Source organism: Alosa alosa, chromosome 9, assembly GCF_017589495.1.
Source record: "Alosa alosa isolate M-15738 ecotype Scorff River chromosome 9, AALO_Geno_1.1, whole genome shotgun sequence".
NCBI lineage: Eukaryota > Metazoa > Chordata > Actinopteri > Clupeiformes > Clupeidae > Alosa > Alosa alosa.
This window is the reverse complement of record NC_063197.1, coordinates 12,074,919-12,095,264: the sequence shown is the minus strand read 5'-3', so window position 1 is coordinate 12,095,264 and position 20,346 is coordinate 12,074,919. Positions and strand designations below refer to the sequence as shown.

At 43.2% G+C, this 20,346-nt stretch overlaps 2 protein-coding genes across 2 annotated transcripts in view; one reads left to right on the top strand and one right to left on the bottom strand.

Annotated features, from left to right (window-relative positions):
• prkaa2 (protein kinase, AMP-activated, alpha 2 catalytic subunit) overlaps positions 1-7,410 on the top strand; it is a 14,806-nt gene extending 7,396 nt beyond the window's left edge. Inside the window, exons 5-9 of the mRNA XM_048252877.1 lie at positions 737-824; positions 1,318-1,542; positions 2,586-3,087; positions 3,470-3,596; positions 3,968-7,410. Of these exons, the coding sequence (XP_048108834.1) occupies positions 737-824; positions 1,318-1,542; positions 2,586-3,087; positions 3,470-3,596; positions 3,968-4,209 (1,184 nt within the window). The 3' untranslated portion in view covers positions 4,210-7,410. The remainder of the gene's footprint in view (positions 1-736; positions 825-1,317; positions 1,543-2,585; positions 3,088-3,469; positions 3,597-3,967) is intronic.
• Positions 7,411-8,745: 1,335 nt separating this feature from the next.
• Positions 8,746-20,346, bottom strand: LOC125300594 (calphotin). The gene is made up of 19 exons (XM_048252628.1): positions 20,108-20,346; positions 16,513-18,241; positions 15,409-15,606; positions 14,820-15,153; positions 14,554-14,633; positions 13,892-13,917; positions 13,663-13,700; positions 13,384-13,531; positions 12,636-12,795; positions 12,046-12,178; positions 11,718-11,749; positions 11,511-11,589; positions 11,167-11,201; positions 10,807-10,873; positions 10,316-10,399; positions 10,171-10,187; positions 9,938-9,962; positions 9,529-9,633; positions 8,746-9,195 (listed from the first exon to the last, which is right to left on the bottom strand). The coding sequence occupies exons 1-19, from the start codon at positions 20,117-20,119 to the stop codon at positions 9,192-9,194; spliced, it is 3,306 nt and encodes a 1,101-aa protein (XP_048108585.1). The 5' UTR covers positions 20,120-20,346; the 3' UTR covers positions 8,746-9,191.

Genomic DNA, 20,346 nt, shown 5'->3' with positions numbered 1-20,346 from the left:
TTATGTGATAGGTTTCAGGAGAGGACCATGCAACATTAAACTCCAGTGAAGTCCCAGGGAACACTGCAGAGGGTGAGGGCATTATGGGGGGAAGTGTTTCCACACCCGCAGCTCTCACTGAGAGCAAAACAAACAAAAACAGGGTGGGGAGAGAAAGACTCTCCTTTACTTAGGAGTGATACATTATAAAGATATTATTAGGAGTGATACATTATAAAGATATTATTAGGAGTGATACATTATAAAGATATTATTAGGAGTGATACATTATAAAGATACATTATAGGAGTGATAAACATAGATAAAGAGCTTTCCATTTCACTGACATTGACATTTGACAAAAACAGAAGTTGAACTTATTAATATAGTGTTATTGATAAAATAGGAAAGGTTATGAACATATGTCTGGTATTATTTTGCAAAACCAGAATAAGGAGCACTGCTGGTATCTGACCATTCGAAACGCTTACATTTAGAAACAATCATAACAACAATGGCTCTAACAATTGCTAGTCCTTGCAACCTGTCTAGTCAAATGCTTGACCTCGCTGTGCACATAACCAGCTTGAACTGGAACTCAAGTCGAGTTTATGCTGTGCTAATCTCGTTAGCCACTCATTAGATCACACCTCAAGTTGCTACGGCAGCAACCAAACAAATTGACTGCTCTTTGGCCTGCTCTGGATAGACATCCCTGGCGCTAATTAGGTTTGGTTGACTCAATTTTCATTGGCAGGCCTGTCCAACATGATGTCAGACGGGGAGTTCCTGAGGACCAGCTGCGGGTCTCCCAATTACGCTGCCCCAGAGGTCATCTCCGGAAGGTTAGAGGTCATGACCTCCGCAAAGGAGGAGCATTTTACTGCAATATATATGTGATACATATGGGGCCCATTTGTTTAATTTAAAGTGTGTTCACCGAGGAAACATCTTTAAATGGAAGACCGGAATGTTATCTAGCTGGCTAGCTGTTTTATGTAACATGTAACAGCTGTCCTTGTTGTCATAGGCCCTAAATCAGTCAATGAATTAATTATTGGCTAAATAAACTCATGCATCTGCTAACTACTGATGGCTCCACAAGAATAAAATTTCACCACAAAGAGAAGAAATAAATGTTTTTATTGACACATTGTTATACCCTGATAGCATTTTAAAAGATACTCAAATACACTTTCAGGATGTGAAAAGAATGAATATCTGGGTCTTAATGGCTACCTGAGACCACATTGCTGACCATCAGAAGAGGGTCTGTTCTGTTTCTTGTGCAATATTCTGCATGCAGCTGTGTGCTCACGACTGCTGCATCTCTCCCAGGCTGTATGCTGGCCCCGAGGTGGACATCTGGAGTTGCGGCGTCATCCTCTACGCGCTGCTCTGTGGGACGCTGCCCTTTGATGACGAGCACGTGCCCACTCTCTTCAAGAAGATCCGCGGCGGGGTCTTCTACATCCCCGAGCACCTCAACCGCTCGGTGGCCAGCCTCCTGATGCTCATGCTGCAGGTGGACCCGCTGAAGAGAGCCACCATCAAAGACATCAGGTGAGAGGAACATGTCACATCACATTACATCTACATCTATTCATTTAGCAGACGCTCTTATCCAAAGTGACTTACATAGTGAACAAACACAAATCATTGGAAGCTACAATGCAGAGGAAACCTTAGGTCACAATAAATACTGCAACAATAAATATCACAGTGCCAGTACTGGACCTGCCTAGGATGTCCTGCTAGTGGTGAATAGTGGCTAGTGGCTTTTTTCGACTCCTGTGAGCACCCAAAGCGCTTTACATTGTCATGCCTCACATTCACCCATTCACACACACACTCACACACTGATGGTGGAGGCTGCCATGCAAGGCGTCAACCTGCTCATCGGGAGCACTGGGGTTAAGTGTCTTGCTCAAGGACACTTCGACAGGGTCAGGAGGAGTTGGGCTCGAACCAGCAACCTTCTCAGTTGCTGGACGACTCCTCTAGCTCCTGAGCCACTGTCGCCCTGTGGTTGTAATTTAATACACCCTTACACAAGTTTCCATTTACTCTAAAACTGTGCCAGCGTTAAAGTCAATGTGCAATTTTAAATGTATTTGTAGTAGGTATACTGAACTATGCTATTTATAACACTCAGTACACAGGGCGTTCACTTATTTTCCTATAAACATAACATAATAACACAAATTCATCAATGAATATAGCATGTTATACAAGCCTAATGTCTAAATGTGTACAAATAGATTTGCCATGCAGTAATTTCTAATGTATTATCCGCATTGTGTATTATGCACATTAAAAAAGAAAACACCTTGTATTAACCACAGTTCCCAATAACCCAATGAGACAGAATCAGTTCAGGGCTTTAATCAGCAAGAAGAACAAAGAAAAAACATGCATTCCCATGTATAGCCCATCACTGTGTATTAACCTCATAGCTGAGGACATTTAGCAAAATCAATGTATAAACCTCAGTTAATAGAAAGAAAATGAAGGGTATGTCTGTGGTTGTCTGTGGTTGTGTCTGTGGTTGCAGTGGTGAACTGAACTACCAGGCTACTTTCTAAGACTCCTAACTGTCCTTCCAGAGAGCACGAGTGGTTCAAGCAGGACCTGCCGGGCTACCTGTTCCCTGAGGACCCGTCGTACGACGCCACGGTGGTGGACGAGGACGCGGTACGCGAGGTGTGCGAGAAGTTCGAGTGCCCCGAGTCGGAGGTGATGAGCAGCCTGTACAGCGGCGACCCGCAGGACCAGCTGGCGGTGGCCTACCACCTCATCATCGACAACCGCCGCATCATGAACCAGGCCAGCGAGTTCTACCTGGCCTCCAGCCCGCCCACGGGCTCCTTCATCGAGGAAGGCATGCCGCTGCCGCCGGGGGTCAAGCCACACCCCGAGCGCATGCCGCCACTGCTGGTCGACAGCCCCAAAGCGCGCTGCCCACTCGACGCGCTCAACACCACCAAGCCCAAGCCCCTGGCCGTCAAGAAGGCCAAATGGCACCTGGGCATCCGGAGCCAGAGTAAACCCTACGACATCATGGCCGAGGTGTACCGTGCCATGAGGCAGCTAGAGTTCGACTGGAAGGCAAGTGGCAAGTTAGGGGGGACAATTTCCATCAAGAGGTCCTCACATAGACAATAGAACATAGTTCATAAGTAGTTCACATGAATACTGTAATATACCGTGTGATATACTGTATTTGCCACCAAAGGCACAGATTGCCTTTAGGTCATCATAACTTATAAAAACTAAAGTAATTTGGAACTCCATAACAATAACTGCTGAGGTTTGAAAAATGTTTATGTTTTTTGAATTTAATTCATGCAAAAATTGTTATTGTGCATACCGGATATATTAAGTAATAACATTGTGCATAACACTGTGTATATGTCAATCACACATCACATAATATGAAATGCAGTGCACTGGTTGTCTGCTGGAAATGGCATGTTTTTATCTTTTGTAGGTTGTGAACCCGTACCACCTGCGTGTCCGAAGGAAGAATCCAGTAACAGGCAATTTTGTGAAGATGAGTCTACAGCTCTATCAAGTGGACAACCGCAGTTACCTGCTGGACTTCAAGAGCATCGATGGTAATAAACGCCAAGTCCTCTAAGGCTGCTGAAAGCATTAGCGCTAGCATTAGCGCTGATTATATAGACACATAAATAAGTCACATGAGCATAGCAATATATACTGTATATGATAATCACTTTGCTTTTCCTTACTGGTCACTTTATTTCTGCCGTATCAGGTTTTTTAATAGGCCGTATTCCCTTATTGTTCAAAACCTTTTATTCCAATTTTGCAGAAAGGCGCTATATAAATAAAATTTGATGGATTGATTGATTGATTGATTTATTGACAGCAATTAATGATGTTCATAAAATCAGTGGAAGACTAGTTGACTTTAGAGGTGCTCATATGCATCAATATTCTGCTCTCTCCGATTCATTGTTTTCAGATGACATCATTGAGCAGAAGTCCGGCTCATCTACGCCACAGCGTTCTGGCTCCATCGCCGGTCTCCACCGGCAGCGCCTGAGTATTGACTCAGCGTCAGTCGCCATGGAGATGCCCCAGCTCAGCAGCTCCCTGCCCGGCTCGCTGACGGGCAGTTCGCCGATGCTGGCGCCGCGACAGGGCAGCCACACCATGGACTTCTTTGAGATGTGCGCCAGCCTCATCACCACGCTGGCACGCTGAGAGGCCAGATGCCAGTCAGCCAGCCGGTCTGACCGGCCAGTGCCCAGGTAGCTGGCGTGCCTCATGGGCAGAGGTCATTCGGGGCTGCCAACAACCCCACCAGGGGCACAGATAGCCTGCAAGTCATTGTCATCCCTCCTTCCCCCCCTCTCTTCCTCCCTCCCTCTCTCTCTTCCTCCCTCCCTCTCTCCCCCTATCCACAATCATGCTTTGCTGCTGAACATGTCATCACTGTAGCAATGCAGGACCTTCAGATTTGAACAAGAAAGGGTTCGACAGGAGTTCACTTCTTTTTTTTCTCTCTGGTTTTTATATACGTTTATCTTTTGTAAAAGATTCCGATTATGTACAACATGATGTATGATGACACTATATTTCTATTACGATTTAGATTTCTTTTCATAGAGACACAGAGGCTGATTTAAATCGCATACCAAAAAAAAATACGTTTATACATGCAAATGAGGAAGAGATCATAGTTTTGTTTTAGTATGCAGATTCATATTTATTTTTTCGAGGAATGTTTTTTAGAATATAGAATATAGTTTCCTTATTTTAAGCACCTAGTGAAGGTGTGGCTCTACGACCTTAAATATTTTTAGTGAGCTGAAATATGTGTGAGGGACGCAGTAGTCCTCAAGGTTAAAGCCAGTGAGGTTCAAGGCAATATTGTGTGGAAAAAACAGATGCAAACAGGCTACAGACGGCTACATTAGGCACATACCCCTTCCCTTTTAATGACAGCGTAAGCACAGAGATTTGCCCTGGCATATGAACAGTACATGGCTATGCCTGAGTTATCATGCTGATATGTTTCAGTTACTGTATACTGTACTCTCTTTATTTTTTTTAAACTTTCTTTTGTTTACTTTTTCAATTATTCTCTCAAATTCTGAACACTAGACTGGCACACAATCTTCTGACACACAGATCAAAGGTACTCTAAGATGTCTGTGCACAAAGTAAAAAAGTACATGCTCTTGCTGTCAGCATAGCATTGTTTGAAATTGACAGGTTATATAGCTAGTGAGGACCACATGAAGATACCTGTGGTTTGTCATAGTATAACATATATCATAATCTTATATAATGCAATGTAGACATTATACAACAGTAGAAATATGGAGTCATGCAGAATGTGAAAGCACCATGTGCTAGAATGGATCTGACAAGGTTTTCTTGCAATCTGAGTGAAATGTAACAGTGCTATGCTGATCGGCCAATTAATTCACAACCCCTTCACAACATTTTAAACGAAGGATAAAGGTGGTGTGTGTGTGTGTGTGTGTGTGTGTGTAGCCTCCTCGTAAGCCTTGGATGGAAACACAAGCCAAGGGCCAAAAAAAAAACAAGAGCCTCGGTAACCTTCCTCCAGTTGCCTTAAAAGGAAAAAAATCGATGTGTGTTGTCGTTTGACTGAGAATACATCATTATTTCATTGTGATCTTGAAGTAGAGATTATTTATTAGCGCTGTTTATTTATGTACACTATTTAACCTCACATGGAAATTGTTACTGTGAATCCAAATGACTAAAGAGGTGGGTGGGTTTTATTTTAGTTTGTTTTTCTGTGCCAACAACTTAGCCGACTAAGTTACCACAGAAACAGGCAAAGGGGTGCAAAGATGTTGGGGATGAAAGATTGCCACTAACGTGCTTCCAGGCTAAGGGGGCCTTAGCTAATGGAAGGCTTTAACAGACAGTTTCAAACTAGTTTCCCAGGACATGGCTAGTCCTTGCAAATGGATTAGCTGTTTATGTCAAACTCTAGTAGGCGTATCAGTAGTAAAAATGAATGCACGTACAAGCCAACTATGCAGTGTGTGAAGTGTATGTTTATGATTGGTTTTGATTTGTACATTTAATTAAACCAGTTGTAAACATACAGTTCTACAGTAGACTATGTATGTTATATTGCAACTTGCAATCAATGTAGTCTCCATCCGTGTAGAATCAAAATAAGTTGTAAGTAAGTTGGATGTATAGCGCCCTCACCTGGCCAGTGTGTGTATGGCATTGCTAATAGTCTGGGACCCTTCTTAGCTGTATAGAGTGGGTAAAGGGTTTTGTTGAGAGAATGGTACTGTTTGTCTGTGTGTTTGCAATGTTCAAATGTACTGTATGGTAACAAAAGAGATTATTCATTGTCAACATACCAGTTTAAACTGAATGTAAAGTTATTTAAAAGCACTGGAGCTTACAGTAAGAGTTAGTCAGTCAGTCAGTGAGTGGGACAAAATGGTGTCTATCATATCAGAGGGATTTGACCGTTTCGTTCAGCTGAAGCCTTCATGTGTTTCCTTAAGCGCTGTTGTTGTGTGTGTGTGTGTGTGTGTGTGTGTGTGTGTGTGTGTGTGTGTGTGTGTGTGTGTGTGTGTGTGTGTGTGTGTGTGTGTGTAGGCCTGTGCATTACTACAGTACAATTTGGGAGGCAGATTTGACTTTTCTGAATAAGTGCTCTGGACTGAGATGGTACACTGTACTAAAGCCCAGACGAGAATACTATAATCCCATAGCCATACTTGTCAGTTGTGAAGTTGTCATGGCAATGGATGCACTTCAAAGTGTGATCTCACAATACCAAATAGTCAGGGGAAGTTTCATTGAAACATCGCCCTCTGATGCTCTGTATTTGCAACTACACTTCACAATGACTTTACTTAACTATTTACTTTAGAGTGAGAGAGGTAAAATAGAATATATTGCAACCTTCGTAACTTGTTTATATGTCATTAGATTGATAGGAAGGATGTTCATATTTTCATTACTTCTATAAAGGGCAAAGGTGTTAAACAATGATGTCAGGTGTAGGCCTACACATGTATGTACACCTGCATAACATGCCACAAAGCATCCCTCTCTCTCACTACAGCTGTTTGAGTAAGTGTGCTGTGTCTTTTATGTTGGTAGCCATGTTGGCTGTGTCTCAGTCCCTCTCTCCATGGACAGGGGAGAGACGCTTTCCTGATGTGGAGTGAACTGCTGTTTTGTGTGCCCCTGTGTTTTGTGGGTATTCTGAGAAAGTTGTTTTATATGGTTGTTCTCTCTTGTCTCTTTGCTGTGTGTGTTTGTGTGTGTGTGTATGTTTGTTTGTGTGTGTGATCTCTATTTCACGTGTTATGCACTGCATGGTGTTACTGTTCTGATTTGCACTTTAATAAGTATTTATTGTATTAAAAATAAAGACGTCTATAATCAAGATTGTGGGCTTGTGGTGTGGTCTCAACGTCTGTCTTTGTTTTGAGTCTGAGGAACATAATATAGGAAATCCCCATTCCATCCCTTTTCACCGTGCTGAGTAAATACCCATTTAGCGCTAATGGGGTACCCAAAACCGACAACAACAGTATAACATGCCCATCAGGGATGTCAGAGATTCCATTTTCCTTATTAGAAGTCAATGTGGCATCACTGAGTTTGAAGCTCTTGTTTTAAGGTAGAATTACATCATGTTGCTTTAAACTGAGAATAGTTCAATTGATGAAATCTCCCTACACATACTTCCTTGACAATCTGATTATTTTATCTGTGTGGGAATATAATACTGCATGAAACATCTTTTAAAGATGTTTAGTCTTTGTTTCCTTCCATAACCTAAGTTGTTATCTTGTTATGGGGGGAGGCTTCAGGACATACACTACACACAAAAGTACATTGGAACAAATGCAGGGTTAGCACAACACACCAAGATTATACAGTACCCTCAGGCAAATCTGTCATTTGTCATCTACACATAGCAAATTCTGACTTACAGTTAAAGTTTACAAAGTTCAATGATTATAATAGTTAAGGGATAAGAATAATTTAATGGTTTGCTTATTATGTTGATTATAGCATAACTAAGGGTGCAATTAGATAGATCTCAATTCAGAATGACAATTACTGATGTTGGTTTTTATTAATGTGATGTAGGTGTTAACAGATCATTAGAGTCTGAGAATGGTTTAAATAAATGGCAGAATAATCAATGCAGTATTCATGTTTATTACAATATGTAAAAGAACATTTAATACAAAAGTATTCATCCAATCTATACAGAAACACCTGACAGATATTTCATGGAAGTTGTATGACTCAATACCTATTGATACTCATGTAGCATATATCCTATTGATACTCATGTAACATATAACATCGATCCTTAATACATATTTATCCATCTCATTCTCTGTCCCTTTCTCTTTCACACACAGAAGACATGACGATATAAACATTTACATAATACACCAGCATGCACAATGCACATGCAATACATAGTCACATTTGCATTTGTTTGATAAAGAATGACATATTTTAGAACATAGACCAGGGAGATCACTGCAAAAGTTCCATTATGCACTAGCCTGGGTGTTCCCATGCTGCCTTGCGCGCGATTTGATTCACGCTGCTAAGGCAGCCTGGAGACCATGGAGCAAAATTTCACCTGAGATAGGGAACCAATCACAGAACAGGGGGGAAAGCAAGACGATGATGAGCTATGCACAGACGCATTTGATAGACATCCGTGGCACCCAATAAACGGATCTGGGCATTTTTTTCAAATACGAGAAAATGAACGTTTGGTTCCCAGACCACGTCTCATTGAGAAGTGGTGGCGCTAGCCAGGCTAATTATGCACCGGGCATAGAGGATTCCGAGGAACAGGTTCTTCTTGTGACAGCTATATCCGGACCCAGTCCCCAGACAACTCACTTCACCATATATCACCTAAAGCCTTTTCCACACATGTCGTAAAAGAAAAGTGGCTACTATAGCAGCGAAACCTCTAATCAGATAATCTCCAGGGGGGAAAGTGAACCCATCCACTCCACTCCCTCACTCCAGGACACGAGCGTGAGTCTATAATGCGTGCAAGTGTTTGGCTCACATGACATCCGAGGCATCCCAGCCATGACTGATATGTTTACCCAGCTCAGGCAGGTATAGAGATACATGACTGATGATTCACAGTAGAGTTATTTTCGCTGCTCATCCGCAGCATGCTAACTGGATGGGGGTAAAACATTGCATTCAATTAAAATGAGATTCAATTAGAAATGGAAAGAAAAATATAGAATGAATATATATATTATATGAAGTATAGTAACTGTCAAAGTATTAAGTTGTCACTGACTGATCTTTTCCCCTATCATCATATAACAAGTGTCACTTGAAGAGGGTTTCAACTATAATCTATGGGATGAATTTATGCCTGATTGTTTTGTGTATTGAGTGATTTATGACATTGAGTGTTTTATGATAAACTGTTTTGTCTTTTCCGACAAGATAAGATTTTTTTGAATCTTATAGAGGGCGCAGTCATCTGGCCTACATACTTACTTGCTATACGTGTATAGAGATTCCTCAGTGATGACGTCGGCATAAAGGTCTGGCGGTGGCAAGACCTCTATGTCAGGGACTTCGGGGTTAACTTCCTCTGTAAAGCTTCAACAGAAAAGAACAACACAGAGCTAAAGACACGCAAAGCTGACACGGAGCCAAGAGCAAAGCCACCGGGACCTACAGCAACAACAAAGGGACATTTTACCCTGCAGAACGCAGCTATGTTGCTGAACCAGTGGGACTGCAGTCCAAGGCTGAGCAGTTGCACAACATCCGAATGCCAGAGTGTGCAACTCTTGTTGACTATGTGTGTGTGTGTGTGTGTGTGTGTGTGTGTGTGTGTGTGTGTGTGTGTGTGTGTGTTAGTGTGTGTTGGTGGGTAGGGGATGTTTAGTGGAAGACCTACCTGCTGGTCAAACGGGCTTCAGTGCCTGTAAGCCAATAAGGAAGAAAAAGCATTAAGTAACGCGAGGGTGTAACACAAGCTAAAATGTCATGTTTATTTTTACACACGTCCCCGATACATTCCCAAATGCTATGTGTAAAGCAACCTCAGTGCTTTTAGCCACATATCTTCTGTGACAGCAAAGCCAAAGGCTATCAGACCATAAACAAGCTGCTCGCAAGGGATGGACTTACTTGGCTTGTTCTCCGTACTTCAGGAGGAGATGGATAAAGCAAGGAAAGAAAAAGGCCGACGGTCAGTAAATCACATACTCAAGGGTGTGGTATTGTGACATTACGGACAGTCTGTGCAGAGGGAGATGGTAGATAAGAGACTCACATTGGGTTGTTGTCTAGCGTGGTGTCATCAGATGCAGGCTGCTTAAAAAAGGTAGACAGTTTCTGAAGTGCTTCGTGTCGAGCACTGCAATAAAAGTTAGCTCAGTTAAAGCCAAACACGCATGGCATGCCAGGTATCAGCACAGCTCAGCTTCACGGATGAAATATCATCTGATGATTCAACAACTACAGGGTGAACACTATGATATAGCAGAGCTCAAACAATAGGGCAAGAAGTGGAAGTCCTGGAGGGGCTCTATGACAGAGGTCTAATGGGATATCGAAAGAGAAAGAGAGAAAGGAGAGAGAGAGAGAGAGAGAGAGAGAGAGAGAGAGAGAGAGAGAGAGAGAGAGAGATTCATAGCATGTCAAGGCCACCCAAGTCCTATGCATACATAGAAAGACATGCAGACCAGGTCTTTCCAGATTGACAGAGAGAGATAGGGGGAGGGAGGGAGAGAGAGAGGTGGGTAAAGATGGAGAGAGCCTTACTGCATTTGTGGGTTCTTGGTGTTGGCATCACTTAGGTTATGTTCTAGAGACTCTGGCTCTGCACTCACTAGAAAAGTCCAAATGATATAATAAGACCACACTAGTCAATAGTTGAAAGTTGAAACACACCACCTCTACTTTAACTCAACAAGCCTCAGAATTGGCAGGCCTCACTAAGAAAACATATTTATCAGAATAATCTTATCAAATAGTCCTATCCACTATGAGGGATTCAAAAGTAACTTGGTGGTTAAAATATCTATCTTATCAGCTGACACAAACTATTGCTTCCCAGAAAGGATCAGAATCAAAATAATAAATGCTTTGGTCATTTGTTGCTTTGTGTTGGGTTTAGCTTACCTGTATCAGGAATGGACAGTGTGCTGTACAGTCCACTGCACCAGGAGAAACAAAATTGGTTGAACAGAATCACATAAAAAATATCTGCCCCAGATAAGGATTGTAGAAACAGATATGGATTGTGCCTCCTCTTTTCTGCTTGATTGAACAACTCACACATTGCAACCACACATCAACCGCCCTTCAGCCCTCACCTCACACACACACACACACACACACACACACACACACACACACACACACACACACAGACGCAGACGCGCACACGCACACGCACACGCACACGCACACACACACACACACACACACACACAAACCAAACATATGTCCAGTCTGGTACTCACTTGTCCATAGAGTTACTGAGTTCAGTGGGAGAGTGCGGCTCATGCTCATCATCGTCATTCCACTCGTCATCATCTGAATCTGGAGAGAGAAACGCAACACCCCTTTACGGAACACTGAAAAGAGCAATCTATGCCATAATGAAATACATGACATGATATGAATGATGTATCAAGTTGAAAAATGTATAATATGTCCATAACACTCACAGCTCTGACTGAGTTCATAGTGGTTAGACATCCTGTAGAGAAGTCCAAGTGAGAAGATTAACAAAATACAGACATTCAATGCAAAACCACAAAAATAACAGAACAGTGATAGCTATTTTAGTCAAAATGTTAAACTGGCTCTAAAAGTGATAATACATGGGGCAACTTTTTGAGCAATGTTACTGGGCAACCAAGTTCTCCAGAAAATAAATTGTTGCCCAATATCAATAGGAACATGCCCGAACCACAAAAATGCGGAACATTGCCCCATGTATCATCAGTGGTGAGGGGTTGATTTTGGAAAGACAATGATGGTTGACGTGGTTACCCGCTGTCCAGGTTTTGGGGTTCTCCGTCCAACTGGCTGTTGGCGTTGGCGCGACTCAGTGTCTTCACCTTCTTACCCAGCTCCAGCATCTCCTTAATGTCCAGTTCCACGCTCTTCACAGAGATGTAGCCATCTGAAACCAACAACATGACTTTACCTCTGCCACAAGAATTCACCATGACACCACTGTACAGGAAGTAGGTCAACAGTGACAGACCAGATACCTAACAGCAAACCCATTTAGGGAAGACATGCAAGGTGTGTGGTTCAGTGACTGTTGATCTGATATTGTCTGATCTGGTTTGAGGATGATTCATATTGTCACACAACACAGAACAGAGCAAATCTGATGCCAAAAATACTAAAATATGATTGTGTATAATGAATACAGTATGTATTATTATGATATCATCCACTGAGTGGCATGGGGAGGGTGTGGGTAACCACACACACACACACACACACACACACACACACACACACACACACACACACACACACACACACACACACACTCAGTGACATAGACATGACACCCCCCTCACACACACACACCTCTTTCTCTTACTCTTACATACACACACACTTACATTTGTTGGTGCTGTCCCTGGCCAGCCACTTCCCTTTAGGGCAGTTGGTGGTACGAATGATGCTCACCAGGTCTCCGTTTTTGACCGGCAGATCGTTGTTTTTGCCCTTACAGTCCACAGTGACCTTTGCCTCATACATGGGCTCCTCCTGGCCTGTAATCTAATGAGTACCAGGAAATGGAGATTTAGAGAAGCATCCACACACAGTGCATTATGGGTACGCCTGTGTAAGTCAACCAAATATTTTAACATTGCCCTCATTCACATTTCTTTCATATTTGTACAAAGGCATAAAAAGCTACATACGCACTACAGTACAGAATCATGTGGTGACTATGTGATCTGCAGGTGTGGGAATAGAAGGAAGAGTTTGTGGAATAATAGGAAATATGCTAACTACTGGCTTCACCTTTGAGCCCAGAGGAATGAATTCAGACAGGTTTTACTTTTATATGACAAAACACTCTCTATTCTCCCTGAGCAGGGAGGGCTCAGCGGCTGGAAATGTGAGACTCTCTGATAAGACTTGTTGGGGCTAACAATGTTTGTTCAGCCAATAATGTTACTTTCAAACAGGTATTATCATTGAATTTGTTTTGTTTGGTTATTATAATTATTATAACCAAGCCTTTTCAATAGGAATTCAAGTTACCTTAAGATTAAAATGTGTGTGATATTTAGTTTACAACATAATTATTATAAATGAAATGAAATGCACCATGATGGACAGTCTTAAGCAAAATATTACCTTGAACTTCTTTTTCATTTCATTTTCCTTCTTTTCTCTCTCTTTCTGCTCTTTCTTCTCTCTCTCTCGCTCCTTCTCGCGCTCTTTCTCCCATTGTTTCTCTCTCCTCTTTTGCTCCTTTTCTTCAGCAATCTCAGCGCTGCTTTTTCTGTGGAAGCAATGGCACAGTATCGTAAGCTCAGATCTCAATCAAAGCCATTACATAAGCCAAACAGCAGTCCAGCTATAACAAAGAAAGGAGACCCCCCCACACACAAACACTGACAAAGTATAACTTACTTGGGTTTGAACCATCCAGACTTCTGGGTTTCTTCAGGCTGAAATCACAGAAAAAGACAGTCAGGCTCTAACTTCCATCCCCTTGTATGTAAATGGGCTTTTGGCATCTTCGTTGGACTAATCCTATAATCACTCGTTATCACCTATTTTAGATGATTGAGTTCTGCCTCACAAATGTCATTTCTAAAATGGAGTTATGGAGAGAGAGTGTCTCCGGAGAGATACTTACCGCAGGCTGCGAATCAGCATAGGGATCTGAGAAAACAAAACAAAACAAAAACAGGACAGATTGACTACTGTGACAAAACATTTCTTCCTGTCCTTCCAGTTAATTAGGTCAGACCTAAATGAAACCATTCATTGTTTCCTTTTGATCGGACTGATAGATACATCATGTGATGCCTCTAATTCCCTTTGTGTTTTAAAGTTTCAATCAAAGGAAGCGGTGCATGATTGATGATTATGTCTAAGAGATGCTCTGCTGTCTCAAGATATAATAAGTAAGATGATGGAACTATGTTGAGAGTAATGTAGCATTCGAGGTTGTATGATTTTGTACAATCAAAGTACACTTGACAGGGCACACCACGTCTTCGAAGGGCTTTAAAAGGTTAACATTTCCAATCGTTGTAGCAAAATATTCTCAGACATTTTGGGCTACCTGTCCTGGATATAGCCTGACAATTCATGGGTGTCATCAGGTCCGTTGCCACAGATGTATAAAATCAAGCACCATGCAGTCTGCATTCATAAACTAGGTGCTTGGTTTTATACACCTGTGGAAAGGGACATGATGAAACCCATGAATAGCTGACAAAGATGGATCATGGCCTGAGAAACTATCCAGGTTTCTTCCTGTTTTGATATCACATTTCAAGGAATCTAACTTACTTTTTGGTGGGGACTTGCGCTTCTTGCTTTTTTTCTTATTGGTTGTCAGGTCAGTGGTTTCAGGTGGGCTCTCCTGTGGTCTGCAAAAGGTACAATGCCATATTAATGTCCTTCGATAGTAAGACAAAAACACTGAAGTGTCCCAAGATGCCTTTCTACCATTGGAAATCTTAGTAAATGAAAATCTTCCTACAAGACAACAGTGAGTTTGTGTGATTAAAATAATAAGTTGTTGGGCAGGACTGGAGCCAGTCTTTTGAGTTTACCTGGTTGGCATCTTGGCGTCTTGACTAACTGGCGAGTCCAGTGTGTCCGGAGGTGCTTCTGCAGCCGCTGCTTCTGTGTCTGGGAGCTCGGCCACTGGAGGTCCAAGCTCTGTGTCTTCATAGACCTCATCCAAAGCTCCGAGAGCCTCCTCTGGAGCCTCGGGCTCTGCACTGGACACAGCCTCTTCAAGAGTGGATGACTCGGAGATTCCGCACTCAGGAATTTCCACCTCTGGTGGTTGAACGTCTTCGCATTCTGGAACCACTGCCAAAAGGTTCCGGGCGTCCACGACCGGCTCCTCTTGGCTGAAGTCCTCTGGAGCTGGAGTCCCCACTTGAGAAACAGACACAGACAGTACTGCTATCATAACAGGGTGGGTAAGAATTTGATGAAAAATGCCTTGCATGCATGCACATTACATATGTTATGTTTGTACTGCCAAAATAGGTGGAGGCAGTCATTGCAAGGTGGCATTCAGAACTTGTTACATCATCATAACGATCACTTCTGTGTCATTCTTCACTAAATGTTTTTAAGTAAACATTCTATATGCTTGTTTGTGTTTGTTAATGCATGCATGTGCTTTACCATCCTCCTCCTGGGGCTCTGGGATCTGGCTGATGAGTTGATAAGGGCTGAGGTCCACTACAGGAGGCCGATGAGGTTTGTCAGGAGACGGGCCCAGGGATGGTATAGGAGGCAAGGGCTTTCTGGCTGGGGTGGCTGGGTGAACCTCTGCTTGTGCCTCCTCCATCGCTGGCTCCTCCAAAATGGGAGAAACTTGTCCTAGGTGGTGAAGAGGGATTGTCAAGATGGATAGAAGTCATACTAGAGGAACTTGATCGCACCCACCCAGGCACGCACAGACACACAAAAAGACATAAACACACACACACAGACAGACACACACACACACACACACACACACACACACAAATGTACTGGAGGCCTGAGCATACACAATTGGGTCTGATGAGTTAACAGCTGAAATGTAAATGTAATGTAGTCTACCTAGCTACCTGTCGGACAAAATTTACATGCTTCCTTTGATAAACCAGGATATTCAAGAGTGTTATACCAAACTTGAACCAAAGATAAATAGCAATACAACTGTGTCTCTTAGGACCAATAATAACTACAATCCTTTTACCTGCTAACCAGTTCATCTTACTAGCTAAACATTTTGTCTTGGACATATATTTAGGATGCAAGAAGTCTCTGTCAAAATAACAAATAACATGCCAGTGTTTGCCAAGTGAAATACAAGCAAGAAGAGAAAACAATGAATCCAGCAGGACGCTTGAAATGTTCAGTTGTCTCTGTCTTAAAGCGCAACACATTACCACACCTCTTTGTCATCCTGGCTATGACAGACATGCTAAACCTGGTAACCTCAACAGTCTAATTCTAGATACCTAAAATACCAGAGCTCTCTGAAAGAATGGAACATTTTTACAAGCATTTTCAGCTTTAGATACTTGTAACATGTATTCAGGTTGTATAAAAACTAAATTGAAGAGCCTAACATACTGATATATAAATTATACATGAATAGCTAGATGCCAAACGATGATGTTCATTGCAAAGCCCAAATTGTGAACACAAAATTCCCACTTAACATAATCTAACTAGTGATAAGTGCTAAGGATATTTCTGATCAAAGTGCAACGTTGTATTTTTGCAATGACTTACTGTGATCGAAACCGTTCACCAGAGACACTGGTTGTCCCTGGTCTGCCCCAGCCTTCTCGGTTGAGTTTTCATAATCAACTGGGGGGAGCTCAGGCAGCGAGAGTGTGGGACTGACCGAGGGGGTGTGGTCAGCCTGGGTGGGGGTCATCCTGACGGGCGGGACAGGCGGGATGGGCGAAACAGACGGGGACAGAGAGGGGGAAGGGGTTCTGACTGCCTTGCCTGCATGTTTCTTCTTGGCCTTTTCCAGCAGGTCGAGTATTCTCTGGTCACTAGGCGTGGTCCGTTTCTCGGGGGAGGACTCCTCTGCTCTCTCCAGGACCGAGAGGGCCGATACAGGTTTGGTGGGGGTAGGACACAGAGGTTCCCCAGGTGTTTCTTCTGTGGAAGCGCTACTACTTTCCTGTTGTGTTTCTGAAGCAGCATCCTCCACCTCAGCAAATTCTACAGGTGCTGGGGGAAACTCTAGAGGAAGGGGGGTGGAGGCTGCCTCAGGAGAGGCAACTTGTTCAGGAGAGGGAGTTCTAGATACAGCCAGACTGACAGAGGCTGGAATTGAGGGGGTGGGTAAAAAGGAGGCTGGTGGATCAAGAGAAGTTACATCTGGAATACTGGGGTCGGTAACATCCACATCTTGAATGATTGGATCCGGGATAACTAGATCTGAAATTTCTGGATCAGGAGCATCTGAGTCTGGAATTTCTGGAGGCGGGATGATTGGGGTTGGAATATCTAACTCTGAAATCTCCAAAGCTGGCTCATCTTGAACAGAAATTTCTGGAGCTGGGATATCTGACACAGAAAAGTCAAGTTCTGGTACCTCTGCTACCTCAGGAGCAATTTGGGTCAGAATATCTGGAACTGGGATGTCCGGCTCTGGAATGGCTTCTATAGCAATTCCAGGGGTAGAACTTTCCAAATCAAGAACAGACAAAACAGTGGTTTCAGAGGCAGGAAGTTCTGGATCAGGAATCTGCAGTGCAGCATCTTCAGGGGCAGGAACCTTTGGCTGCAGAATGCTTGGGGGAGAAATTTCTGGAACATCCAGAGGTAGAACATCAGGAGCAGTTATGGCTGCCTCTGGGATGACTGGATCAGGACAACTGGGAGGTGTAGGTATGACTGGAATGGGAGGGATGAGAGCTATCTGAGCCACAGGTGCATCAACCACTGGGGTGGAGCCACTGGATGGTGGACTGAGTGGGCTTGGTGAGATTGGGGGTGATACACTTTCGACAGTTCCTGCCTTGACTTTTGCAGGCTTTAGAGGCTTTTTGAAGAAGGAAATCCTCTTCTTCTTGGGGGTGGCAGGTTTGGTTGGCTGTGTTGGGGAGGCAGGCTCAGGAGTTGGGGCTGGCACGGTCACTGGGAGGACCATGGGCAGCTTCTTGTCTTTCATTGCCTGCATGATAATGTCCGCCTCTCTCTTCTGTTTTTTGTCAACAAGTTCCGGCTTTACGCTGGGCTGTTTGTCTTTGGATTCGGGGGCTGCCAACTGTGGGGATGTGGGTTTCAGGGTCTGCGGCAGCTTGTCATCTTTGAAGACCACACGGGGCGCCATTCTGTTCTCCACGGCAGCGTTGATGGAAGAGATGAGAGTCACACGCGTGCCACTGGGGGGAGGGGGGATGACTTTTGGCTTTTGCGGAATGGCAGGTTTATTCATCAGCTTCAGGGCATCTTCTTGCAGGAACTTTGCCCTTAGGGCTTTGAAGTCCAGCAGTTCTTCCTATCAAAGAAGAACTTAATATCAGCAGAGAATTCAGGTAAATTTGCTACTGACTATGGCCTTGTCCCATTAGATTACAACACCTCGCACACACACAAAATATTTGCCAACATGCAAATTCCCAGGACAATATTTCTCACTTCCCTCCCAACACTTCCTTAAGACTGCTCAGTAATATTTAAAGCTAACACGAATAACACATTCACAACTGCTTTGAGATGCTTACAACTGTATAACAAACCAATGCTGGGCCCAGATGCGAGAGCGCTACACGGGACCCATAACAACTTATACTGGCCCAGGATGAATTAACTCTGATACATGCAATACACATTAAGGGCCTGAGGCACCGAAGTAGTTTAGTAGTAGTCACACACGACTACATAGGATCCATTACATGTGAAAACATTAAAAAATAATTTTATTAACAGCCTGCAGGCCAGGGTAATCTAATATTACTGCATTAACATCAACTCGCATGGAATTATGGGAACCCTCAATGCGCTCAATGCGCCTCTTCAACCCTCTGCTGAAACTGCAAGCGTAGATTGCTTGCTTATAAACTCACACTGCGCAGAAACAAAACTTAATGTAGCCTAACTTATTTAACCGTGCAGAAACCAAATAAAATCATTCATATGCATACAATCCCCAATATGCGTGAACTAGGCCATTAGAAGAAGGCCATCTTACGAGCCTTTCATAGTGCAAAATCGTTAACGATGTTCACAATATTTAATGCTCTGGCTCTCGTATTTTCAATGGACAGGATAGCTAACCCACTGAGCCTCTCCTGCCCCATGCTGCTCCTTAGGTAGGTCTTAATAAGTTTGAGTTTGGGAAAAGATCGCTCAGCTGTTGCCACAGTCACAGCCAATGTCAGAAACAACATGAGAGCAGTACACACTTCCCCGAATGTGGATGTTACACTGTGATAATCTACCACCAGCATTTTGGCAAGTTGAAAAATAGATGACTTCTGTGAAATCTCTCTTAAAGCAAGACCTGCATGAGAGGAGTTGTGTTGGGAATGTCGGTGCAATGTCCCTGCTATAATGGTCTGACAAACGTCTTGCCTTTTCAAGCAGTTCATCATCACCTGCGAGTTGAAGGGTCATAGGACGTAAAGACTCAAACACATGACAAGTTTCCCGCATACTTGCAAATCTTTGGGAGAGCTGACTGATTATGATGTCCAGAGTTGCATTAAATACCTGCACTTTGAAGTATCTCTCTGCATCGGTTAAGCGCTCATCTTCCGATAGTTTGTCAAAGTGACGCTTCACTCTCCGTGCTCTAACATTTTCAAATGTAGCCTACTCTGAACCCCCCATTTATTTGCGAGCGTCTGCGCTGTAGCCTTGGCCTGGTCAAAGGCACGCCGGTAGTCAGAAAGGACCTGTATAGAATTTTCCAGCAAATGCATTGCGGGGGTGGCGACGGGCCCCGGGAGGTCACGGGCCCTGGTGCGACTGCACTTGCTGCACCTACTGTAGTTACGCCACTGGATACGTTGTTAGCCTATACTTCTTTGAAGGCAGTCAAACAATCATGTATGTCTTTAACAGACTAATTTGAATATTGAAATATTTTCTCAATGTATCACATGTAACACTTATACTAGACAGAGACCTTGTTTACATTCATACGAACATAGGCAGGCACTCAAAACGAGTACTAGCCTACAGACCTGACTAACCAATAAGCACCTGATATTTAATATGTATAATATTCCAGACAGACGGCAATCTGAAAAAGGAGTAGACCTGGACTATAGAATCAACTTTGACAATTCAGTCAGTGAAGATAAATTCATTATCAGGCCTGGAAAAATGACAGCGTTGTAGATTAAGTCAAACAAATTACCTGTTCCATCATTGTACAGGATAGCAAATCAGACGAAACTCTCCCAGCTGTTAGATTATGAACTTCTCATCTCCAAAACGTATGTATTTTCCAGTTCAGGTATCACCATCAACAGACGATGTGCACTCTCATGAGTTTCTGAGCTAAATGTCGCTTGTTTAAACACCTGTTAACAGATTGGTTGAAGGAACTGCTCCGCTGCCATGAGAGCTGTATGTGTTTCGGTGCGAGACTGAGAC

What these genes read in the sequence shown, in the direction of transcription:
- LOC125300594 (XM_048252628.1), bottom strand. An exon ending in GACGCCAAGATGCCAACCAG is followed by an intron (nt 14,634 to 14,819) that starts GTAAACTCAAAA and finishes TACCTTTTGCAG; the next exon opens with ACCACAGGAGAGCCCACCTG. An exon ending in CTCAGTAACTCTATGGACAA is followed by an intron (nt 11,202 to 11,510) that starts GTGAGTACCAGA and finishes CTCCTGGTGCAG; the next exon opens with TGGACTGTACAGCACACTGT.